Source organism: Sorghum bicolor, chromosome 6 (genome assembly GCF_000003195.3).
Source record: "Sorghum bicolor cultivar BTx623 chromosome 6, Sorghum_bicolor_NCBIv3, whole genome shotgun sequence".
Taxonomy (NCBI): domain Eukaryota; kingdom Viridiplantae; phylum Streptophyta; class Magnoliopsida; order Poales; family Poaceae; genus Sorghum; species Sorghum bicolor.
Genome location: NC_012875.2, coordinates 50,580,737 through 50,601,358, shown reverse-complemented (window position 1 = coordinate 50,601,358; position 20,622 = coordinate 50,580,737). Strand labels below are relative to the sequence as shown.

The window sequence follows — 20,622 nt, the reverse complement described above, 5'->3', positions numbered from 1 at the left end:
GCAACAGTAGACACAGGATCAGCAACAACCTTGTTAAACTTAACAGCTATTAGACGAGACTGTTTGCCAGGAGTCAAACCAAGAACATCTATGACATAATCAGAAACTTCCTTGCTTTCAAAGACACCAGTGGTTGCCATCTAAATAAAAAAACAATATCAGTAACCCCAGTTATCTAAACAATAGACCATTAAGCACAATTGAAAAAAAAAACACACAAAACTATGAATTATGACATCACACCATAGAAAACAGCAAATTAAAACATACCTTCCACAATAGATAACCAACACTTAACCTTGAGCAAATAGAACTGCATCAAAATAATAGAAAAATAAATGATTTCAGATCTCAAAGAAAAAAATATATAAAAGAATAAAAAATACTTCAACAATCGAGTAATTATAGAGAAATGAAACCACAAGAAAATAAAATAAAATGGAACCCCGAGAATAGAATAAAAAAAAGAGAAGAACAAAACAAGAACGAAAAGATTAAATGTCAACTAGTTCAGAAACACATGTAAGATCTAAAGAATACTTTTCATCTAAACACTTACTTGCAGGGTCCAGAAAAGATGGAGAACAACAAAGAAGAAGGCTACAGAAGACAACAAGAATACTCTGAGAGGAAGGCAAAGAATTTATAAAGAAGGGAATGGGACTCAAAACGCACATACAAATGGTCGTGCACAAAAACAGCAAAGGGAAACGGTCCATACCCTAGGAGTAAATTCAGGAAGACCAAATGGAGAGTGAGATCCGATGGAAGGGTGAAGGGTGAGACCAGTTAATACGTCAGGGAGGGAGTAAATGCAGAACCACCAACAGGTAACTGACAAAAAAAGGCCAAAAAGGTCTTAAAAGGCCATGTACTGGACAAAAGCCCAAAAGAAAGCCCAATAAACAAAGAGAAGGGGCAAAACATAAAAAGAACAAACTTGCCCTCCAAGAAGGTCAAAAAGCATCTGTAAAAAGGAGAAGGGGCAAAATGAAAAAATGATACTTACCTGCCCCTACAGAGCAACCTTATCGAGAGGTACCAACCACAAAAAGCAGATCTAACGAGAGGACTCAATTGAAGGAGGATCTGACTACGGGACTCAAAGGAAGGAAGAAGCATGGAACCTCCAGATCAATCCACGCAGCTTCACCTACAAAAAGATGGGGACAAAGCACAGGTAAGCAATCTGTAATAGAACAACATAAAGATTGAAACGAAGTTCCCTAGCAACCCTTGTGAAGAACACTTCTTTCAACTAAAACAAACCTAGAAACATCAATAAAATCATTATGATACCAGAAAATTAACAAAAAGTGAATAACAATTTCAGAATTACTTATCTACATTACTATATTGTCTAACATCTTTTAAATATATGTTGATTGCAGAATCAAATGGGGGATAGAAACAAGGACAAACATAAAGCAACATCAATACAAGACAACCAAGAGCAGGTAACTTCTCAAACATTAAAATTCTAAAAAGAAGGATGAAATACTGTATAAAACTCATTTATACATAATAAATGCAGGAACAATTTGCATACCTTACAATGATGGGATTTGAACAATCATCTTCAAGGCATCCAATCAACGAATGTGAAGACAACATTGTCCAGATGTACAACTTCCAGGTACCAAATTTACATATTCAAAACAAAAAAAATAAGCTACCAACAGCTTATATAGCAGATCAATTATTGAATACAGACACAAGATGGAACATCAAAAGAGACAAATATTACACAAGATGAGAGATCTAGAATGACAGAATTCAATCCATACATCCATCATTTACAAGGCATAAACATGGTAAGACCAAACTCTATTCCTAGCCATAATATAGATATAAATTAATAACATGACAAAATAGAAAATAAAAAATATAATTATGTTTTAAATTTTAGCAGGAAAGCTTAACAGGTCTACTAATGGAGCAAATCAGGAACTCCCAAGAAGAAGTATTTTCATTACAGTCCCAAATTCAATAACTTACAACTTGTTTAATATTGTAAATTCATTGCATTGCTAATATAAATATTTTTGCCTCATATTTCAGTTTTCTCAGGAATTGCAGGGATCATATACAAGAATGTTGTTTGGTCCAGATATCTATCAGGTAAATTATATGACAATTGTACATATACAAAATTCAAAAACTATATTAAAAATAGTAACTCATCCATAATCATATATGCTAATTAATGCAGGGAAATTTGGATCTACACAAACCAGTTTCAAATTTTTGTACAGGAGAAGAATATGAAATATCTAATGCACCACAAGGACAAGAGGTACCATAAAACATAAATATTACACTCACTACAAAAAACAAAAAAGAAACTTACCTTGATTGACATATAAATCAATTTTGCAGATGACCATGGAGAATATAAACAGCAATCCTGGAGACAACAATGATGTCAACTACTCATTTTCAGAGCATCAGGTAAGAATATTCATACATCAACTCATAGTACATATAAAAATATAGCATGAGAAAGAAAACCAAAAACAGTGACTTCTTATAATAATATATGCAGGACAATGACATTAGCAACAGGGATGAAAACTACTCAACTAAGATTGAAGAAAGTCAATGGCAGAATGGACTATTCAGTAACATGCAACTACAATGGATCCAAGAAGCTGAAGAGGTTGAGCAACAAGATTTGTCAAGTGCAGCATCAGACCTAACAAAAACAATGGCAGAATCATCAAATACACAACATGAACCACCTGAAGAAGTAGACACTACAGAAGGCAACAGTAGCCAGCTACTAACAGAACAAGAGATAGATGAATTTATAATGAGAGAACAGATAGCAGCTTCAGAAGGGAACAACTCAGAAATCAATAGCAAGTATACACCACAGCTAGGAATGCAATTTGAGAACAAAGAACAAGCTCAACACTTCTTCAACTTCTATGCATGGCTAGCTGGGTTTCAAACAGTAGTAGCACATGTTGCAAGAACTACAAGCAAGAAAAGAAACAATGAGATCACCAAACTCACAATAAAGTGTCATAGATATGGTAAAGCACCAAAGAAGAAAACTACAGAGGAGCAGGAAGGTGAAGTGGACAAAGATATAGGAAAAATGAAAGGTAAGAAAAGGAAGACAAATATAGCAGAGAAAACAGACTGCCAATGTGTTATGGTCATTAAAGAAGACGCTAACATATGGAAGATCATTAGATTAGATTTGGATCACAATCATGAACTCTACCCTGGACAGAGCAACCAACAGTTTAGTGGTCATAAATATATGACTGATATGGAGAAGTCACTTATAAGGACTCTGAATGACAATAACATTGCAACAAGACAGATGATCTCTATAATATCATACCTCAGAGGAGGACCCACAGCATTACCAGTGAAGAAAAAGGATATCAGCAACTTCAGAACAAAGATTAATAGAGAAATTAAAGGAACAGATATGACCAAAGTGCTAGACAACTTCAGAAAAAAGAAGAGTGAAGATCCAACATTCTTCTACAAATTTGAGCTAGATGATGAAAATAGAATGAAAAATATTTTTTGGAGAGATGGATCATCACTAAAATATTATGCAGACTTTGGAGATTGTGTGAGCTTCGACACAACATATATGACAAACAGATACCGACTGCCATTTGCACCTTTTGTAGGAATTACAGGACATGCACAGACATGTATATTTGGATGTGCTTTCCTAAAAGATGAAACAATAGCAACTTTCAAATGGCTGTTTGAGACATTCCTAGAATCCATGGGAGGCAAACACCCACAAACTATAATAACTGACCAAGACAAAGCTATGAAGACAGCAATAGAAGAAGTGATGCCAAACACAAGGCACAGAAATTGCCTTTTCCACATCAAGACCAAATGCTACTCGAAGAACATTAAAGTTTTTGCAGCTAATGATGGCCTATATGAGGAATTTGAAGACATAGTGAACAACTCTGTCACAGAAGAAGAGTTTGAGAACTTGTGGAGAGAGATGATCAGGGAAAGAGGCTTAGAGAACAACAAGTACTTGACAAAAATGTGGGAAACAAGAAAAAGATTCATACCTGTGTACTACAAAAATGATTTCTTCCCTTTCATCCAAAGCACCTCAAGAAGTGAAGCAACAAATGCTAGATTCAAACAGAATGTTGGACCAACCTATAGTATTAACAGCTTTGTGGCAGAGTATGATCGCATAGTGGACAGCATTGAGAGAGCAGAGAACCTAGAGGACCACTATAGCAACCAAAAAAGACCAAAGGAACTATTGTATGGGTACACATTTGAGAAACAAGCACAAGAGTTATATAACAGGAATATTTACAAGAAGTTTCAAATTCAACTACAAGCTACTTCAACTCTAACTTACAAGGAAATCGAAGAAGGGAAGCAATTCGAAGTCTGGCAAAGAAGTAACCAAGTGTACAAGGCACAACGAATTAGGAGGTACATAGTACTAACTAACCTCACACAAGGGAATGAAGACTTCAGTTGCATATGTGCCAAATTCAGCAAAGACGGAATCCTATGCTCCCATATCCTGAAAATCATGATAGAGAAGGAAATTAGTGCAATACCAGATAAGTATATAATAGATAGATGGAGAAAAAAGGACATGAGATTGATCAGGAAAAGAGTAGAGGAAACAACAATTGCAACAAATTCATTGCTTAGATTCAATGTACTATCGAGGAAATCAGCAGCAATGAATTCAAAGGCAGCTAAGACAGAAGAAGCAACAGATTACCTTGTAGCAGAAATGGAGAGGATCAACTTGCACCTGGACAAGTTATTAGCACCAAAAAGCATTGGAGAAACACAAAGTGAACCTATAGCAGATGAACAAGTACAAACACAAGGACTCAAAGCATATGAAGACAATTATACACAGAACCAGTTAGAGGACCCAGAAAGAATACAAAACAAGGGCAGGCCAGAGAAACCAAAGAGAATGAAAGCAGTTATAGAAGAAGCAAAAGAAAAGGCAAAGAAAAAAGAAAACAAGAAGAAGAAGAAACAAACAACAAATGAAAATTCTGGTACCATATATAACAGCAACTCCATATCATTGCTAACATATTGCAATTTAAATATATAAGACACAAAATGCATAAAACAAAAACATTCATAATCAAATTATCAGGTCAGCTACTAGATCTGCATTTTCATGCTACTTTTCAATTTCTATTTTACTAAGTTGCCATATTACCTGTTAACATATTTAAATGTGCTCACTTTCAATTTAAATTACCATTGTTGTATACTAACTTTTAACCTAACAGGATCACCAGTGAAGCCAAACTCCAAGAGATTCAAGAAGTCAACAAAGACCAACAATGATATAGAGGCGATCAAAACCCAAAAGGAGAAAGCAAGGAAGTGAAGACCATCACAATATAAAGAAGAAAAAGAAGACACGAACAATATCAGCAATATGTATTATAGTATTAGACTTATCATATGTAACAATTACTATGATGTGCAACACAGCACAAGCATATTGTAAGGCACTTCCAAAAGTACTACTTCGCGACATACATCATTGGCATATCGAATGTCGAGACAGAATATGAATTCCTATACAAACTACGAACAAAGTTTGATGAGACTAAAACAAAAAAAATGGCCCAATAGCTACTCTGAACCACCTTCCTGTAAAAAAACAAATAAAAAATATAATAAATTAAGAGTAAGAAAATGGGAAAAATAAAAGTACAGAGCCAGTAGAATACCTCATTCAAGTCAAAACTAATCACAGGGGTCTTGTTTCCGGTATTTCTTGGATTGAACAACATCTCATTTGCTAATTTGATCCTTATGTTTACAATGTCATCACTGCTGAACAGGGAAAATAGACTTGACCTTGGAGAAGTCCAATGCTCGAGGAACATCATAGCATAAATTCCTGAATCAACACTGCATAATAAATTTAGAAAAAACAATTCAATTATCTAATATAAAATAAAAATAAGAAAAAAATCAAACAAATCAAAAGTAATAGGAAAAAGAAACATACTTATTTTCTGCAGATTGCTTAGGCACACTTGGGTATAGAACACCATACTGTTCAAAGTTCATTTCACGCTTAACAAACTTGTTCCACCAAAATTGAAACTCTGGGATCTGGAGCAAAGTAACAAAATATATTGAACAAAACTTAAGAAATAAAAGAATAAACAAAGCCAAAGACAAAAAATATTACCATCTTCGCCCTAACATATTGCTGATAAGCGTGAACTTCTGAATAGTATGAGTCCAGAAACACAAATTTCTTATCCTTGATGTCAACAACAAATACAAACCAATGATCTTCATAAAATGTAGGGAAATACAACTGCGGAAACAATGACACATTTAAAAATCAAAATGTAAAATTGACAACAAAAAAAGAATGATTGATAATTAGAATAGGTTAGTAAGATTAACATACCATATTTGATTGAAAAAGTGGCCTCGCCTTTGAAGAACGATCAAATGCTCTCATCATCACATCACCGGCAACTTCATCATGATCTTTCAGGAGATTTTCCTTAGAAAAAAATATAATAAGAACATATGAAAACAAAAAATATTTGAAGTAACAAAAAAAACTTACTGAGATATTTGAAAAGAAGTAATGCCGCTTCGAAATATCTGGATGCCCATCAGGTCGGCAAAAAAGATGATAGCAAAATGCAGCAACAACAAAATTGTTGACTTTACCACCTGGCTTCATTGATTCACCAAGAGACCAATACGTACAACGAACACCTCCAAAGTACAAAGCATCAAGACTACATAAAACAGAAAAAAAGCACTACTCACCTAAATGATATAGATACAAAAATTATCAAAGCACAAGATAAAAGGTCACAAAGAAAAAGAAGATTACTTGCTAGAACGTGATTGGGCCAAACGACAAATAGCCTCATAGTTTGCAATTTCTGATTTTGAAACTTTGAACTTATCTCCAGTTACATCATAATCATCTATAAGAACTCGACTTGGACGAACCATCCTTCTAGGACCATGAATAGGGATCTTCCCACCAGTTGACGAGTTCCTGACCTTGAAATCAGAACGATTCGCCAAGCTTTCAGGATCAATAGAAGAATCAGCAGGAAATCCATGAGTATTGCCAAGGGAAATAGAAGAAGTCTGTGAAGTCATTCTCAATTTCCCAAACTTCAAGTTGTATAAATCATCTGATTTCTTAGTGTCAACTTTAACAGTTTCAGCAAACGATCTAGAACCAATACAAATAACTGGGGAAGAATCCTAAAAATTAAACATCAAACACATGTTAAGAACCAATAAAACAAAAAAATAAAAATATACAAGAAACCAAAAATAAACAAATAACAAAACTAACATTATGATCAGAAATACGAGCCCTCTTATCAGAACCATTACTACTATGTAAAACATTAGACTTCCTAGGTAGAATTGGAGTAATATGAGGAGATCCATCAACAGTAAAAGGTATAGTCTGCATCAACACAACATCCTACAAAAAAACAAAAATATGAAATTGAAAAATAATCACAAGGTACAACAAAATGATTCAATAAAAATATATGAATCAAATCACAAACTAACCTCATCTTTGGTATTCTGAGATCCATGCAAAATACCTTGAGAAACCTGTAAATAAAATGTCACGATCCTAAAAAAGGCTAAAAATCAATAGGAGATTATAAAAAATTACCTTAGAATATGCAAGTCTAGAACGATGACGAAAAGGACTTGGAGAAACAGAATCAGGTACAATAACATTATCATTGTCAAGATAAATCACATCTTTATCTAAATCAGAAGATTTGCCACGAGAACCAAAACGAGAACGAACATTAGTAATATCACACAATGGGTTGTCAACAGCAACATTCGTAACACCAGGCTTAGACTTGAACTTTTGACTTAGAACATCTGAGCTACCTACAAAAAAGATAAAAAAAACAATAACAACATGTACAAAAACTACAAAAACAATTCAAATCTATACTAAATGAATGCCTTCTACATACAAAACTAAATACAAAACAAAATAACCTGACAACAACATATGAAACAGCAACATTGCTTTAAATATTCATGCAAATACTTCAGACATAAATAAAGAAACCATTTTATGGGATGTTAACAAACTACATAAAACAACAACAGAAAAACTTACTCTTTCGTAGGTTACGCATAGTCTCATCCAACTCAACATCGATAACCTGAAAAAAAATAGATTTGAAAAAAATAAGTGTAGATTCATAAATATTTTGTAATCACAGGAAAAAGGTAATTACATACATTATCAGTACCAGAGAACCCAACATTCTTTTGAGTTGATCTTGATGAAGATGGAACAAAAGCATTCACAGGTACCTGAGACAAATAATAAAGTAAATAAATAATTAATAAGAAACAAAATAATGGAAAAAATACTAAAAAAACAAACCTTAGGAGCAACAACATTAGGTTCTTCTGGAGCACCATCAGAAATAGAATCAGCAACATTGGGAGGCACCGCAGCAGCATAAGAACCAGCACCATCATCAACAGAAGGATCAGTTTCAGCAATAGCCTTCATAATCTCAAGAACAAGATCCTTTGTTCTAACATCAGTTTTACAAATATGACGGAACATCTTTGCAAACATATCTTGAAATTCTTTTGAAACATTTCCAAGAGAATTGATATCCATGTTCACAGATAAACCACAATTAAAGCAATGCTCATCAATCAGCTTTGATATTTTTAACTTCAAACTAAAAGGAAGTTTACAGCCAGAAACACTTTCCATCTTGGCGCAAAACTCAGAGTCAAGATCATCAGCACAACCAACTGAATTAAGACGAACAGCCTGAAGAAAAATTATTTAAAAATATAAATCAAAAATCAACTAAACGAAACAAACAAATAAAACAAAAAACCCAAAGTAGAACTTAAATAACCTTGTAGTAGCAAGTTTTCTCAAATTCAAGCAATGGTCTGTAACCATAAACACCAGGAGATTTAAGATCAAGACTACAATAAAACTGAATCATATCTTGCTTCCATACAGAGATTCGAGGAATAAAGTCTGCAACTTGACGTTGACGAAAGTCAATGTGATCCAAATAAACAACCTGACAAGATAAAAAATTGAACAAAATAAAAATAAATAACAAAACCAAATGATACATACCAAAAAAATAACCTGACAACATTTCAGCTTACCACAAGGTAGTATAAGCAACCACCAAGACCCTGACAACGTTTCAGCTTATCACTCTTTCCCCTATTGAATGCCTTTATATGATCCAGCAACCATTCCAACACAAAAGCACACCACTTGAAATCCTTGATGTGATCAATATCTTCGAAAACACCAAAATACTTGGGGCTAGGAACAATATTGGTATTTGGGCATAAAAAACTACTCAAAGCAACTACCAAGAAACATATCAACATGTCTTCATTAGATAATTGTTCATTACTGATCAACTTATCAGCAAAAAAGGACACAGGAGGGATCCTATCCTTTCCAAACTTGGATAAAACAATATCCTTGCCAATACTTGAATCAGATGGAAATGCTCTGGTACCCAAAGGAAGATCAAGAACGAAATGAACAGACTCCTCAGATAGTGAAATAACCTTTCCATTGCGAATAATATCACCAGACTTGGAATCAACTAAACGTGCAACCCAGGTAGCAAACTTATTAGGCACAAAACACTTATTGAACATCAACAAAGAACCAAAACCATAGCCATCAATAACAGCCTTCTTTTCAGGGGAAAGAGAAGATATCACATTCATGAATGCAGTCGGAGAAAATCTGGTGAAACCATCATTACTCTTCTTCACAACTTTCTTCTTTTTAGACTATAACAAACAAAAAAAAAGTAAGCAAAATACCTAATTCAAAATAGTGAATAACAACACTATTAATAACTAAGAAAATAACCTTATGCTTCATTGCCATCTCAAGCTTTCTCTTCATATTCTTCATTTTCTGCAACTAATTTTTTTTTAAAAAAAATAAATATAGACTAATACAGATTTGATTCAAAATATAATCATAACATTTAGGGAGATTTACTACAATTGTCCAATACTGATACTACATTGCAACCCAATAGAACAACATATATAATAAATCTAAATAACAAACTCAAATAATTAAATACATATATAAATCAACTTACATCTTTTATACATTTCTCATACAAATGATGGTCCAAACTTGAATTGTCACTAGAGGAATCATCCTGAAAAAACAATGAATAATGAATAAAAACATTAAAACATATAATAATAAAATAATCATAAACAAAATAAATAAAAGAAACAAAGATTAAAATAACTCACTTCTCCAACAAGCTGAGAATTTGAAAGATATTCACAGGAATCATAATCCATATAAGGCAATTGAGAACACTGCACATCCTCTGAAGAATCAGTTTCAGAACCTCCCGAACTGGATGAATCAAGTTCTCGAACCACCCTTTTCCGAACCATCTTCAAAGCAAATAAAAACATAAATTGAACCCAAAAAACAATAAGAACAAATTATATATAAAAACTAAAGCATTAATCAAAAACATAACTAAACAGGATCACACTACAAATAAGAAAACTAACCAATTCAATGCATCACCTACATCTTAAGTAATAACCTTCTCAAAATAAACTTAAAACAATAATTACTCAATATAATTACTAAAAACCATACTTGAAAAGAACTGTGCCTATTACAGTCAATCTAAAAAGGGCAAACATGACTAACCTCAATAAGCCTAACCTGAATTAATCCAAACCCTAAAAAACATTAATCAGTCAACTAACAAATTCCATTAACCTAATCTAATGAACAATAAACCACTAAGCAAACAAGATCCAAGCAGGTAGTTAGCTCTCAGTCAACAAGCAATGACCAAGGCAATGCAACGCATGCCCCCATGATAATGAAGTACTCTGTACTCCTCCTCATCTTGTTTTTGACCTGAACGGCTGAACCAGTGAACCAAAACCACTTCAGATAAAGAAGCAAGGGGGCATCGAATCCCCAATCATATGAAACAACCAGACAACTCATGCCTGCTGCTCCCAATCTGCATGCTGCGAACCCAACAAAAACCAAACCGCAGAATAAAATCCCCAAAACCTAATAGCTAAAACCATATCTATATCAAACACTATCAAACCAGAAATCAACAACAGAACCATGAACCCAACCCCTACATCGCCATTCCTATGGATTTGAAAGTTCCCCAGACAATAGCCACACCCACACTCAAATTAAGCAGGGATCTACACCGATCCACCACATAGCGATGTCTGAAATTAATCGCAAAAATAAAAGGAAACTCCACCGAATCAGGCCCGCGCACACACAAAAAGGACTACAACGGAACATCGCATCCATCACCATAAAAAGTGAGATTCAGACACAAAAACTTACAAAAATCCACAAGCGAAAGAACAATAACCATCCACACAACCCTACCAACTAACACCTTCCAAGCAAAACTAACCAAGATGGGAGAAACAAGGACGAACCTGCGAAACCCTAGAAATCGCCCGTCGCGTCGCCAACGAGGAAGACGAGAGGACAGGAGAGAGACGAGACGGATAGAAATGAAAGTGAGAACGGGAAAACGGAGCGGCCACTATCGGGCGCGAGTCCCAAAAAATTCAACATAGGCGCCGACAACCTGGACCCACAAAGACAGACACACAACAAACCAAAGGCTAATCTGAAGCCACGCGGCAGATCCAACGGCCCAAAATTCGGTTGACCCAAACACAGGATTCAACCGGTTGACATATAGCCTTTTTGTAAGTTTATGCATACTGAAAGAACGAGACTATCCAGCTGCTCAAAACACCAGCCACAGAACGATCAGTGGGGTTCAGTCATTCCACTGGTAAGAGTAGAAGCAACCAAATGAAAGTTTGCAAAAACTTAGTTTGCGTCATTGATGTTTATGAACTTACTTGCACAAGAAATAGTAAAGCTAAACAGGTTTCCACATGGAAATAGGAATACAAATAATGACTCACTTCTGTACATCTGAAGGTATTACTTCGTTACACACGGTTGTCTCCACTGATGTACCTGTAACTGTAATGCAATCAACAATTTGATGAACTAAGTGGCTTGAATACGAGAAATGTATTTTCTTTGAAAAGAAAAGGATTTTGCACCATATACAAAAAACCAATAGGCAGTGCCAACAATGAGGGGAAACAATGAAGGGTGTATTCAAACAAGTGGAAGTATGGTTCCAACTTGCAGGCACCATTGCTAACCTTCAGATGGGTGATGCTTAACTTGAGCCATTTTGTACTTCTGTGTGGAGTGTTACCTTTAATTAGCAAACCATAAAACCGAAGTATCTGTGTCACCAAAAATTTTGCTGGAAAAGGAAAAAAAAAGGAAAGTACCTGCAAGTGGCTTTTCACCTGATCACGAGTCAGACCTTCAACATCCATGATATCAAGAATTGCTTTAGGTTTAGCACCTGCATTTGTTCAAACATAATGAGAGAATAATAGTTACAATACAAAGCCAATAGTACTTTATACGATGACAGTGATCACAGTGCTGAAATTTTACTTTCACTGCCACCAAGCAGATTGACAGCATCTACGAAGCGATCATGCATTTCCATAGTCCATCGCATGCGTGCCTTGGCCCTTTGGGGGCAATGAGCATTTGTAGTTACCACAGGAGAAACAGTTGGATACAACTGTTGAGGTTCAGAAAGAACTGAGACTGATTGATGTACAATGTGCACATCATGTTGCCATGACTTAGAATTTGGATATGAGGGAACAGGTGCAGATTCAGCCTGTGAAAAAAGAAACATATCAACTTAAGGATTAAGGCATCCCAATTCCTAAATGAACATAACATGAAGAGGTTCTAGAAATATATGGTTTGCTGCCACATATAACCAAGCAAATCCCAATGCAAGCTTTAGTTTCCATGATCAAGGAAAACATATAGCATTACTGATTTTGAGGTACATTACCAGTTGTTGACAGTTCGGAGTTATATCAGTGGTAATAATATCATCCAAATCTGTTAACCATTCATCTCTATCGTCAGATTCATCGATGGTTCTGACAAAACCAGGAATTTGCTGACTCTCAGCATTGGAAATGCCAATGTTATTCTGCACACCATCACCAAGTAGGTCTGCACAATTGGTTGCTTCAAGAGATAGTCCAGAGAAACTACCACCTGAAGGTTGTTCTTGTAGTCCAGAATAGGAGGATATCATGTCGGAGGGCAGGATTCCAGAAAGGGAAGAATGCATGGTTGGTGGTGTCAAGTAAGGAAAACGTCCATGCGTAGTAACCGTGGAGAGAGTACTGGAAGATGGTGCCATAGATGCTGAACAAGGCGCTCCAGTCACAACAGGCAAGACTGCAAATTCATATCATGAGATGAGATACGAGGACCTGACCTGTAACGCAAGAGCAATTCACATGTTCAGAACTTCGAGTTACAGGGGAAGAAACATTTGATTCTTTCATAGGAATTTTGTGAAGAAAGCTTTCGATTACTGGCTGTTATAAATCCATCAAGCAAAATTTATGATATATAGTAGATGACTACGATAACCAATAACTATAACTATTGGTACCATATTAAAAAAAAAAGGCAAAAAAGATCGGCTAATTTGCGAGGACTGCATATATGAGAAGGCTATGACTACCATGCATCAATGAACACAGCAATCTGAGCTCGAATTGTGCTTGTGCATATATGAGAACGGGGTGAGATGAAAAAAAAACAGAGAGAGACAAGGGGTCTTTAGATCGTATGCACAAAAAAGAAAGGAAACAGACAGACACAAAATGATCGTGGACAAAAGACTGTATAAGCTGAAACTTCACGGGCAAAATCTGTTAAGAGAATCTGACCTTTGCACAGCCAGCAAAAGGATTGATCGAGAAAGACGCAGCTTTTTTCCTTGTATTCACCGATTCAAGGGACGAGCGAATGGATGCAAATAGGGAGGGAACATACGGGGCAGCGGCTGCATTTTCTACGCCGGCACCCTCTTGGTTTCGCCAACAACAAACGCAAGCAAACAAACACGGATCGGATCGTGACATAGATGAGGCGAGCGCGACGTACGACAACAATGGATTAGCGGACTACGACGCGGAGAGACAAGACTACGAGAGGGCATGGATGGATAAAGAAAACGCCGGGGCTGTAGCCTGCAGGTCAAAGAAGACAGATCTCGTCAAAGAAAGTGAAGGGAAACAAAATAAGGTATTGTTTAGTTCCTCCTTAAAAACCAAAAAAATTCCAAAATTTTTCGTCATATTCAATCTTGCGTCACAAGCATTAATTATATACGAAAATAAAAATTAATTGTATATTTTGTTTGGAATTTACAAGACGAATCTTTTAAGTCTATTTAGTTCGTAATTAGATAATAATTATCAAATAAAAACAAAAATAGTATAGTTAAAACCGAAATTTTTCGCGAAATAAACGAGGAGTGGTATCTCGAGTAGACTGTTGTGGTCCCAATAAAACTATCCAACGTCTCTTTCTCAAATGGAGTTAATTGTTCTTGTTCATCATCGACACTGCTGCCGCCCTACGCCCGTCACTACCGTTGTCGGGCTGGTCTTCTCCCTTGGCAATCTTTCTAAACCTATCAATTAATCGCTGTAGGTTTGAGGCCAGAACTAAGGCAGGAGGTAAAAAATACGGGAGCACCTTATGCATTAAGAGGACATGCTGACAGACTAAGAAAGAAAGCATTCACACAAAAACGCTTTTGCATTAAGGCCTTATTTAGTTCATACCTAAATTTTTTTTTACCTATTTCATCGAATCTTTCGATATATGCATGTAGCATTAAATGTAGATGAAAAAATAATTCTATAAATTGGTTATGAAATCGCGAGATAAATCTTCTAAGCTTAATTAGTTCATAATTTGTCATAATTATTGTAGTAACTACCATATGCTAATAACATACTCCCTCCATACCAAATTGTAAGTCGTTTGACTTTTTTTACCTCAAGTTTGACCACTCGTCTTATTCAAAAAAATTTGTGCAAATATAGTCAAATTTAAGTCATTCTTGAAGAACTTTTATTAATAAACCAATACACAACAAAAAAAAGTAATATTTTATATAAAAATTTGAATAAGACCAGTGGTCAAACTTGATATTAAAAAAGTCAAACGACTTATAATTTGGGATGGATTGAGTATTAATTAGACTTAATAAATTTGTCTCGTAGTTTTTTAAGCGAGTTATATAATTTATTTTTTAATTAATCTATATATGTATTGATGTATATGACGTGACATCTAAAAATTTACTTTTAATTTACTTTTCACGAACTAAACAAACCTAAAAACTACTACAGCAGTACAGCCAACACGCTTTGGCTTGCCACTTTCCATTCCATGCTTCGGCATTTTTTCCTTAAACAAAATGAACAAGAAGCTGAGACTCACAACTAAGGTTAAGGCCGTGTTTAATTCTTACTGGGAAAAATTTTACAATGCTGTAGTATTTTCGTTTGTTTATGGTAATTATTGTTCAACTAACTAACTAGGCTTAAAAGATTCGTTCTGTAAATTTTGACTAAACTGTGTAATTAGTTTTTATTTTCGTCCATATTTAATACTCTATATATGTGTCTAAAGTTTCGATGTAACAGAGAATCTTAAAGATTTTTGGATTTTGAGGTGGAAGTAAACAAGGTCTAGAACGTTACGGAGCGATGTATTTTAAATCTTACAACAACAACTATAATTGGACGGAGTACTAACTAGAGAGAGACAACCACCCGCTTCAGCCCGATGATGAGGAGGCTAGCTAGTACTCCCGAGTGTCACTAGTGTCTCCGACGTCGTGCCTCACGGCACCCACCAAACACAAGCATCAGGAGTTGTGGACACCCTGCTGCGAACCGCGACACGTTACGGCCTAGCAGGGACGACCGCCATGCACGCGACCACGTCGCGTCTGCTGCCGCGCCACGTCCCGCGCGACCGCCGAGCCGCTTTATATATTCGTCCTCCGCAGCGGCCTACACACCAGAAACTAGCTCAGGTAGCCTTTGATTTCTCACTTCAATTTGACGAACTGCACAGATCTCTCTCAGCTCGATCTCTCCAATCCTGTTAGGCTAGCCACCAGGCAACAGACTCGATCGAAGGCTGCGCGGCGGTAGCGGAGCAGAGATGCAGGGGGCAACGACGGCCAAGCAGGCGCGCAACGGTGACCGCGGCGCGGCGAAGACGACGGAGGGGAAGGGCGACGCCGCCACCGGCGCCAAGGTCGGCACCGACGTGGCGAAGAGCGACGCCGCCAGGGCTGTGGACGTAGGGAAGGGCGACGCCACCGGCAACAAGGCTGGCGGGGCCAATATGCATCATCACGGCATGTCGGCCGTGGAGGCGAAGGACTCCCAGACCATCGTCGCACTGCAGGCGCCGGTGACCGCCATGCGCCCCGTCCGCGGCGACCTCGAGGAGCACCTCCCCAAGCCATGTGAGTGCGCGCACTTTTCCTAGTAGTATCAGCGCGCGCACGCACGCACGATTTGCCACTGACGTTAATTATGTACGCGTCCGCTGATGAGCAGATCTGGCGCGAGCTCTGGCGGCGCCGGACATCTACCACCCCGACGGCACCGCGGACGACGAGCACATGCACCACCACATGAGCGTGCTGCAGCAGCACGTCGCCTTCTTCGACCGCGACGACAACGGCATCATCTACCCTTGGGAGACTTACTCCGGTATGCACGCGAAATTATATCATATCGCCGCATCAATCTTCCTCCTCCGGCCGGCTGCTCTAGTTCCAGTAGCATGCTACATACTGCTGGCTCCTGCAAAACTGATACGAGAGACGCTGCAAACAATGCAGGATGCCGTGCGCTTGGGTTCAACATGATCATGTCGTTCTTCATCGCTGTTGTCGTGAACGGGGCCATGAGCTATGCCACACTGCCCGTGAGTACAGCTCCAACCCATGTCTCTGGTTGAGGCAATCTATCGATGGTTTTAGCAGGGGCCGTAAAATGCATGTACTGTGTTGGGGACAAGAAAATGTTAACGTTTTAACGTCTCTGTACTGTATTTGTGGTTGTAGGGCTGGCTGCCGTCCCCTCTGTTCCCGATCTACGTCCACAACATCCACAAGAGCAAGCATGGCAGTGACTCTGGGACCTATGACGACGAGGGCAGGTAGCGAGTGATCTGCCGATGATGTCTCTCCCTGTCCTAGCTAGCGCAATCTAGAGTTCCAAATGCAGGCTCAATTCGTCCTCTGGTTCAGGTTCATGCCGGTGAACTTCGAGAACATGTTCAGCAAGTACGCCCGCACGTCCCCGGACAGGCTCACCTACAGGGAGCTGTGGTCCATGACCGAGGGCTTCCGCGACGCCTTCGATCTCTTCGGCTGGTGAGCTAGCACTGACCCACCCAATCAACCTCCCATCTCCCTCCTCCAGTCAGGCTGCCTCCTGGCTTACTATGCGAGCTCCTCTGTCCCCTCTCTGTCGCAGGGTCGCGGCGAAGCTGGAGTGGACGATCCTGTACGTGCTGGCGCGGGACGACGAGGGGTACGTGTCGCGGGAGGCCATGCGGCGCGTGTACGACGGCAGCCTCTTCGAGTACGTCGAGAGGCAGCGCGCGCAGCACGCCAAGATGTCCTAGACGAAGAGGATGGCTGGTGGTACGGTGCTGCGCGAATGAATGGAATGGAAGGCGAAGTGATCCTGTGTCCAGCTAGTATAGCTCAAGTCTCGGTCTTTATGTGTGGCGTCTCTGCTCTGGATGTATATATGTGTTGATAATGAGATCGAGGGCCGGGCGTGTCAGAAAACAAGCAGCCGTGTACTCAATAAGCAGAGTTCGCCGGGACCTGGACCTCGCTCTCTTTGCACTTTGCCGCTTCAACCTTTGTTTTGTGCGCGGTTTATGTTCACCTTCCGGTTCCCGAGATGCAAATTGTGTTCGAATGAGAACGGTGAATGTCTATGTGTATCTGGTGTCGGCATGGCAGGGGTCTGTGGAGATTTATATATTAAATAATCAAATACTTTCTAAGACCTCAAATTGGCCTATTAGCTCAGTTGGTTAGAGCGTCGTGCTAATAACGCGAAGGTCGCAGGTTCGAGACCTGCATGGGCCAAAATTTATTTTTATTACTCTTCATTTCTTAACATTTTTTAAGATTTTCTAACAAATAGTCATCTTAAGATACATGTCTTTTTTAATTAACTCTCCAGCTCATCTTAATATACTTGTCTCCTGCATGGCCACTTTTTTTTTTGGTTTTTAGATTTTCTTAAAAAAAAAACTCTCCAGGTTATCTTAAGACACTTCTCTCTATTTTTATTCAATTTTAAATCTTAATATACTTGTCTCCATTTAATTACTATTTTATTATAATCATCGTAAAATAACGCATATAAAACATTAATCAATAAATTATAGCTCTTAAAAAAAAGATACATAGCTATTTTCCATAGATGCTCGATAAATTTCTTTTTTCCTAATCACCACACACACGGTTATGTTTTGCAGGAGCACCGATTGATTTAAGAATACAATAATTTTATTTGACAAAAACAAACGACGCAAGTAATAATAGACAATAAATAAATATCCGAAGGAAACAGACACGTATGCTGGGACTCATCACTCCATCAGTGAGATATGTTGACCTTCAAAGAAAAAGACTGGATCGAATTCTCCAAATTACGGTAGGATGATCCTCCCTTTCTCCAAAGCATCTTTCGCCTTCTGTTTCATTGATAAACTGCTCGGCGGAAAAGGGCCAGGTCGCCATGGGCACACCAGCTGCAACGGCCTCGAGAGTGGCAGTGCGTCCTGAAGCCGCCAATAGCTGGATGAGCCAGGATGGCCACCTGGGGCGCCCACCCGGCACCCGCGCACCACCAGGCACCTGCTGCCTGCGACGCCGTCCGCGTCGGTGTTCTCGCGCAGCCAGTCCTTGACGTCGTCGGGCAGGGAGTCGGCGCCCTTGATGAGCCAGAGCACAGGCGGCGAGGGGCACGAGACAAGCGCCATGCCAAGCTGCATGAGCTGAGCGGGCGGCACATGCGCTGCCGAAGCTCACGTACACCACGGACTTGGGCTCCTTGGCGCCCAGCCACGCCATGCATCGCCTTGCGTCACTCGACATGGACTGACGGTCGAGACTCGAACCAGACCACGATGCCGTCCGCGGCCACGTCAAAATCCCGGATCCCCTGCAGCGCCTTTCCACCGACGGAATTAGTGGCCGGCATGAGCATGAAATGCGGCGGGAGCTGCCTACGCGACAGCCTGAGCTGGAAAGGCGAGCAGCGCTGGGACTGGGGCGTCGAACAGCTCGTCGGCCGACGCGACAGCCTCGTGCAGCCTGTGCTTCAGTGCTTGTACAGGTACTCGGTGCAGAGCGTCCGCGGACAGGCACCTCGTCCTGAGACCGGAGCAGGTCCATCCTCTCGCAGCCCTCGGGCAGGCCGGCGTCCGCGGCCGGGGAACGGGGCCGCGGTGACCGTGATCGCGGCGGCACCGGGTGACCGTGGCGCCGGGGCGCGGTCGACACGGCTCTGTGCTATGGCTGCGTTGACGGGCGTGGTGATGATGGTGACCTCGGCTCCGTGGGACGCGAGGAGGCAGCCCAGGTCTGCCATGGGGATCACGTGGCTGATGGTTCCTGTCCATGGGAGGAGCACGAAGTGAGGCTTGGCGTTGGCGGCGCTCTCCATTTCTAGCTCGCACAGGCAAAAGACGGGGTGAGCGGATGGCCGATGGCTGTCTGCAAAAGGGCTACCCTATCCGGCTTGTTAAGCTGTTGTGCCAGTGCCTGTGGGCTGTGGCAAGCTGCTGAGCTCTTGCTACTATATACTCCGTATGCAGGTTCAGTGGCCGTGGCGCCGTGCACTGCTTATGCGTACGTACACGATATGAACTATTTAGGCCTCGTTTAGTTTCCAAAAATTTTTTAGATTCTCCGTCACATCAAATCTTGCGGCACATGCATGAAGCATTAAATATAGACGAAAACAAAAACTAATTATATAGTTTGCCTGTAAATCGTGAGACGAATCTTTTGACCATTGTTAGTCTTTGATTGGACAATATTTGCCACAAACAAACGAAAGTGCTACAGTGGCGAAATTCAAAAAATTCGCGAACTGAACCAAGCCTTAGGCCTTGTTTAGTTCCAAAAATTTTACAACGAATCTTACAACACATGCATAAAGCATTAAATATAAATAAATGAAAAAAACTAATTGTACAATTTATCTATAAATTTATGAGATTAATTTTTTAAGCCTAGTTTGCTCCGACACTCCTTTTTTCTAAAAATTACACGGAAGCATCCAATCTAACCAATTTTTTCTTTAATTATTTTTCTCTTGGGCCTAGTCGTCCAAGCCCAGCGCCCATCACCCAAATCCAAAGTAATATCTCTGATCCTCTTTATTCGGTGGCCGTTCGTTTCATTTCCTAGCTCGTTGAAGGAGATGGTGCGGCGAGCAGAATTCCCAGCGATTGTCCTCCTGTGCTGGCAGCCGGCAAATCGAGCACGTACGGCAGCACCTCTAGTCGTCAATTCTCTGCGGATCACGCCATCGCTAGCCGAG

At 39.3% G+C, this 20,622-nt stretch overlaps 4 protein-coding genes, 1 long non-coding RNA gene, 1 other non-coding gene and 1 pseudogene across 6 annotated transcripts; 3 read left to right on the top strand and 4 right to left on the bottom strand.

The window, feature by feature from the left end:
* Nucleotides 1,121-5,383, top strand: LOC110436496 (protein FAR1-RELATED SEQUENCE 5-like). The gene is made up of 8 exons (XM_021463622.1): nucleotides 1,121-1,180; nucleotides 1,392-1,457; nucleotides 1,535-1,636; nucleotides 2,062-2,121; nucleotides 2,213-2,296; nucleotides 2,380-2,451; nucleotides 2,546-5,039; nucleotides 5,283-5,383. Exons 1-8 carry the CDS (start codon nucleotides 1,121-1,123, stop codon nucleotides 5,381-5,383), a joined length of 3,039 nt encoding a protein of 1,012 aa, XP_021319297.1.
* LOC110436198 lies at nucleotides 5,427-7,700 on the bottom strand. The gene is made up of 9 exons (XM_021462599.1): nucleotides 7,579-7,700; nucleotides 7,352-7,486; nucleotides 6,872-7,257; nucleotides 6,596-6,773; nucleotides 6,431-6,529; nucleotides 6,203-6,334; nucleotides 6,017-6,123; nucleotides 5,733-5,916; nucleotides 5,427-5,652 (listed from the first exon to the last, which is right to left on the bottom strand). Exons 2-9 carry the CDS (start codon nucleotides 7,472-7,474, stop codon nucleotides 5,635-5,637), a joined length of 1,227 nt encoding a protein of 408 aa, XP_021318274.1. The 5' UTR covers nucleotides 7,475-7,486; nucleotides 7,579-7,700; the 3' UTR covers nucleotides 5,427-5,634.
* On the bottom strand, nucleotides 7,474-11,075 carry LOC8064466. Its single transcript, XM_021463621.1, has 13 exons — nucleotides 11,042-11,075; nucleotides 10,745-10,776; nucleotides 10,327-10,476; nucleotides 10,164-10,226; nucleotides 9,923-9,976; nucleotides 9,190-9,840; nucleotides 8,925-9,098; nucleotides 8,429-8,833; nucleotides 8,281-8,355; nucleotides 8,156-8,201; nucleotides 7,688-7,917; nucleotides 7,579-7,613; nucleotides 7,474-7,486 (listed from the first exon to the last, which is right to left on the bottom strand). Exons 1-13 carry the CDS (start codon nucleotides 11,073-11,075, stop codon nucleotides 7,474-7,476), a joined length of 1,962 nt encoding a protein of 653 aa, XP_021319296.1.
* Nucleotides 12,271-12,806, bottom strand: LOC110436246. The gene is made up of 3 exons (XR_002454050.1): nucleotides 12,578-12,806; nucleotides 12,406-12,482; nucleotides 12,271-12,310 (listed from the first exon to the last, which is right to left on the bottom strand). It is a non-coding gene; the product is annotated as an uncharacterized LOC110436246 (long non-coding RNA).
* LOC8075924 (peroxygenase) lies at nucleotides 16,045-17,992 on the top strand. The gene is made up of 6 exons (XM_002448111.2): nucleotides 16,045-16,502; nucleotides 16,597-16,752; nucleotides 16,884-16,969; nucleotides 17,109-17,203; nucleotides 17,295-17,420; nucleotides 17,524-17,992. Exons 1-6 carry the CDS (start codon nucleotides 16,193-16,195, stop codon nucleotides 17,672-17,674), a joined length of 924 nt encoding a protein of 307 aa, XP_002448156.1. The 5' UTR covers nucleotides 16,045-16,192; the 3' UTR covers nucleotides 17,675-17,992.
* Nucleotides 18,079-18,152, top strand: TRNAI-AAU. Its single transcript has one exon. It is a non-coding gene; the product is annotated as a tRNA-Ile (tRNA).
* LOC8064465 lies at nucleotides 18,690-19,740 on the bottom strand (annotated as a pseudogene).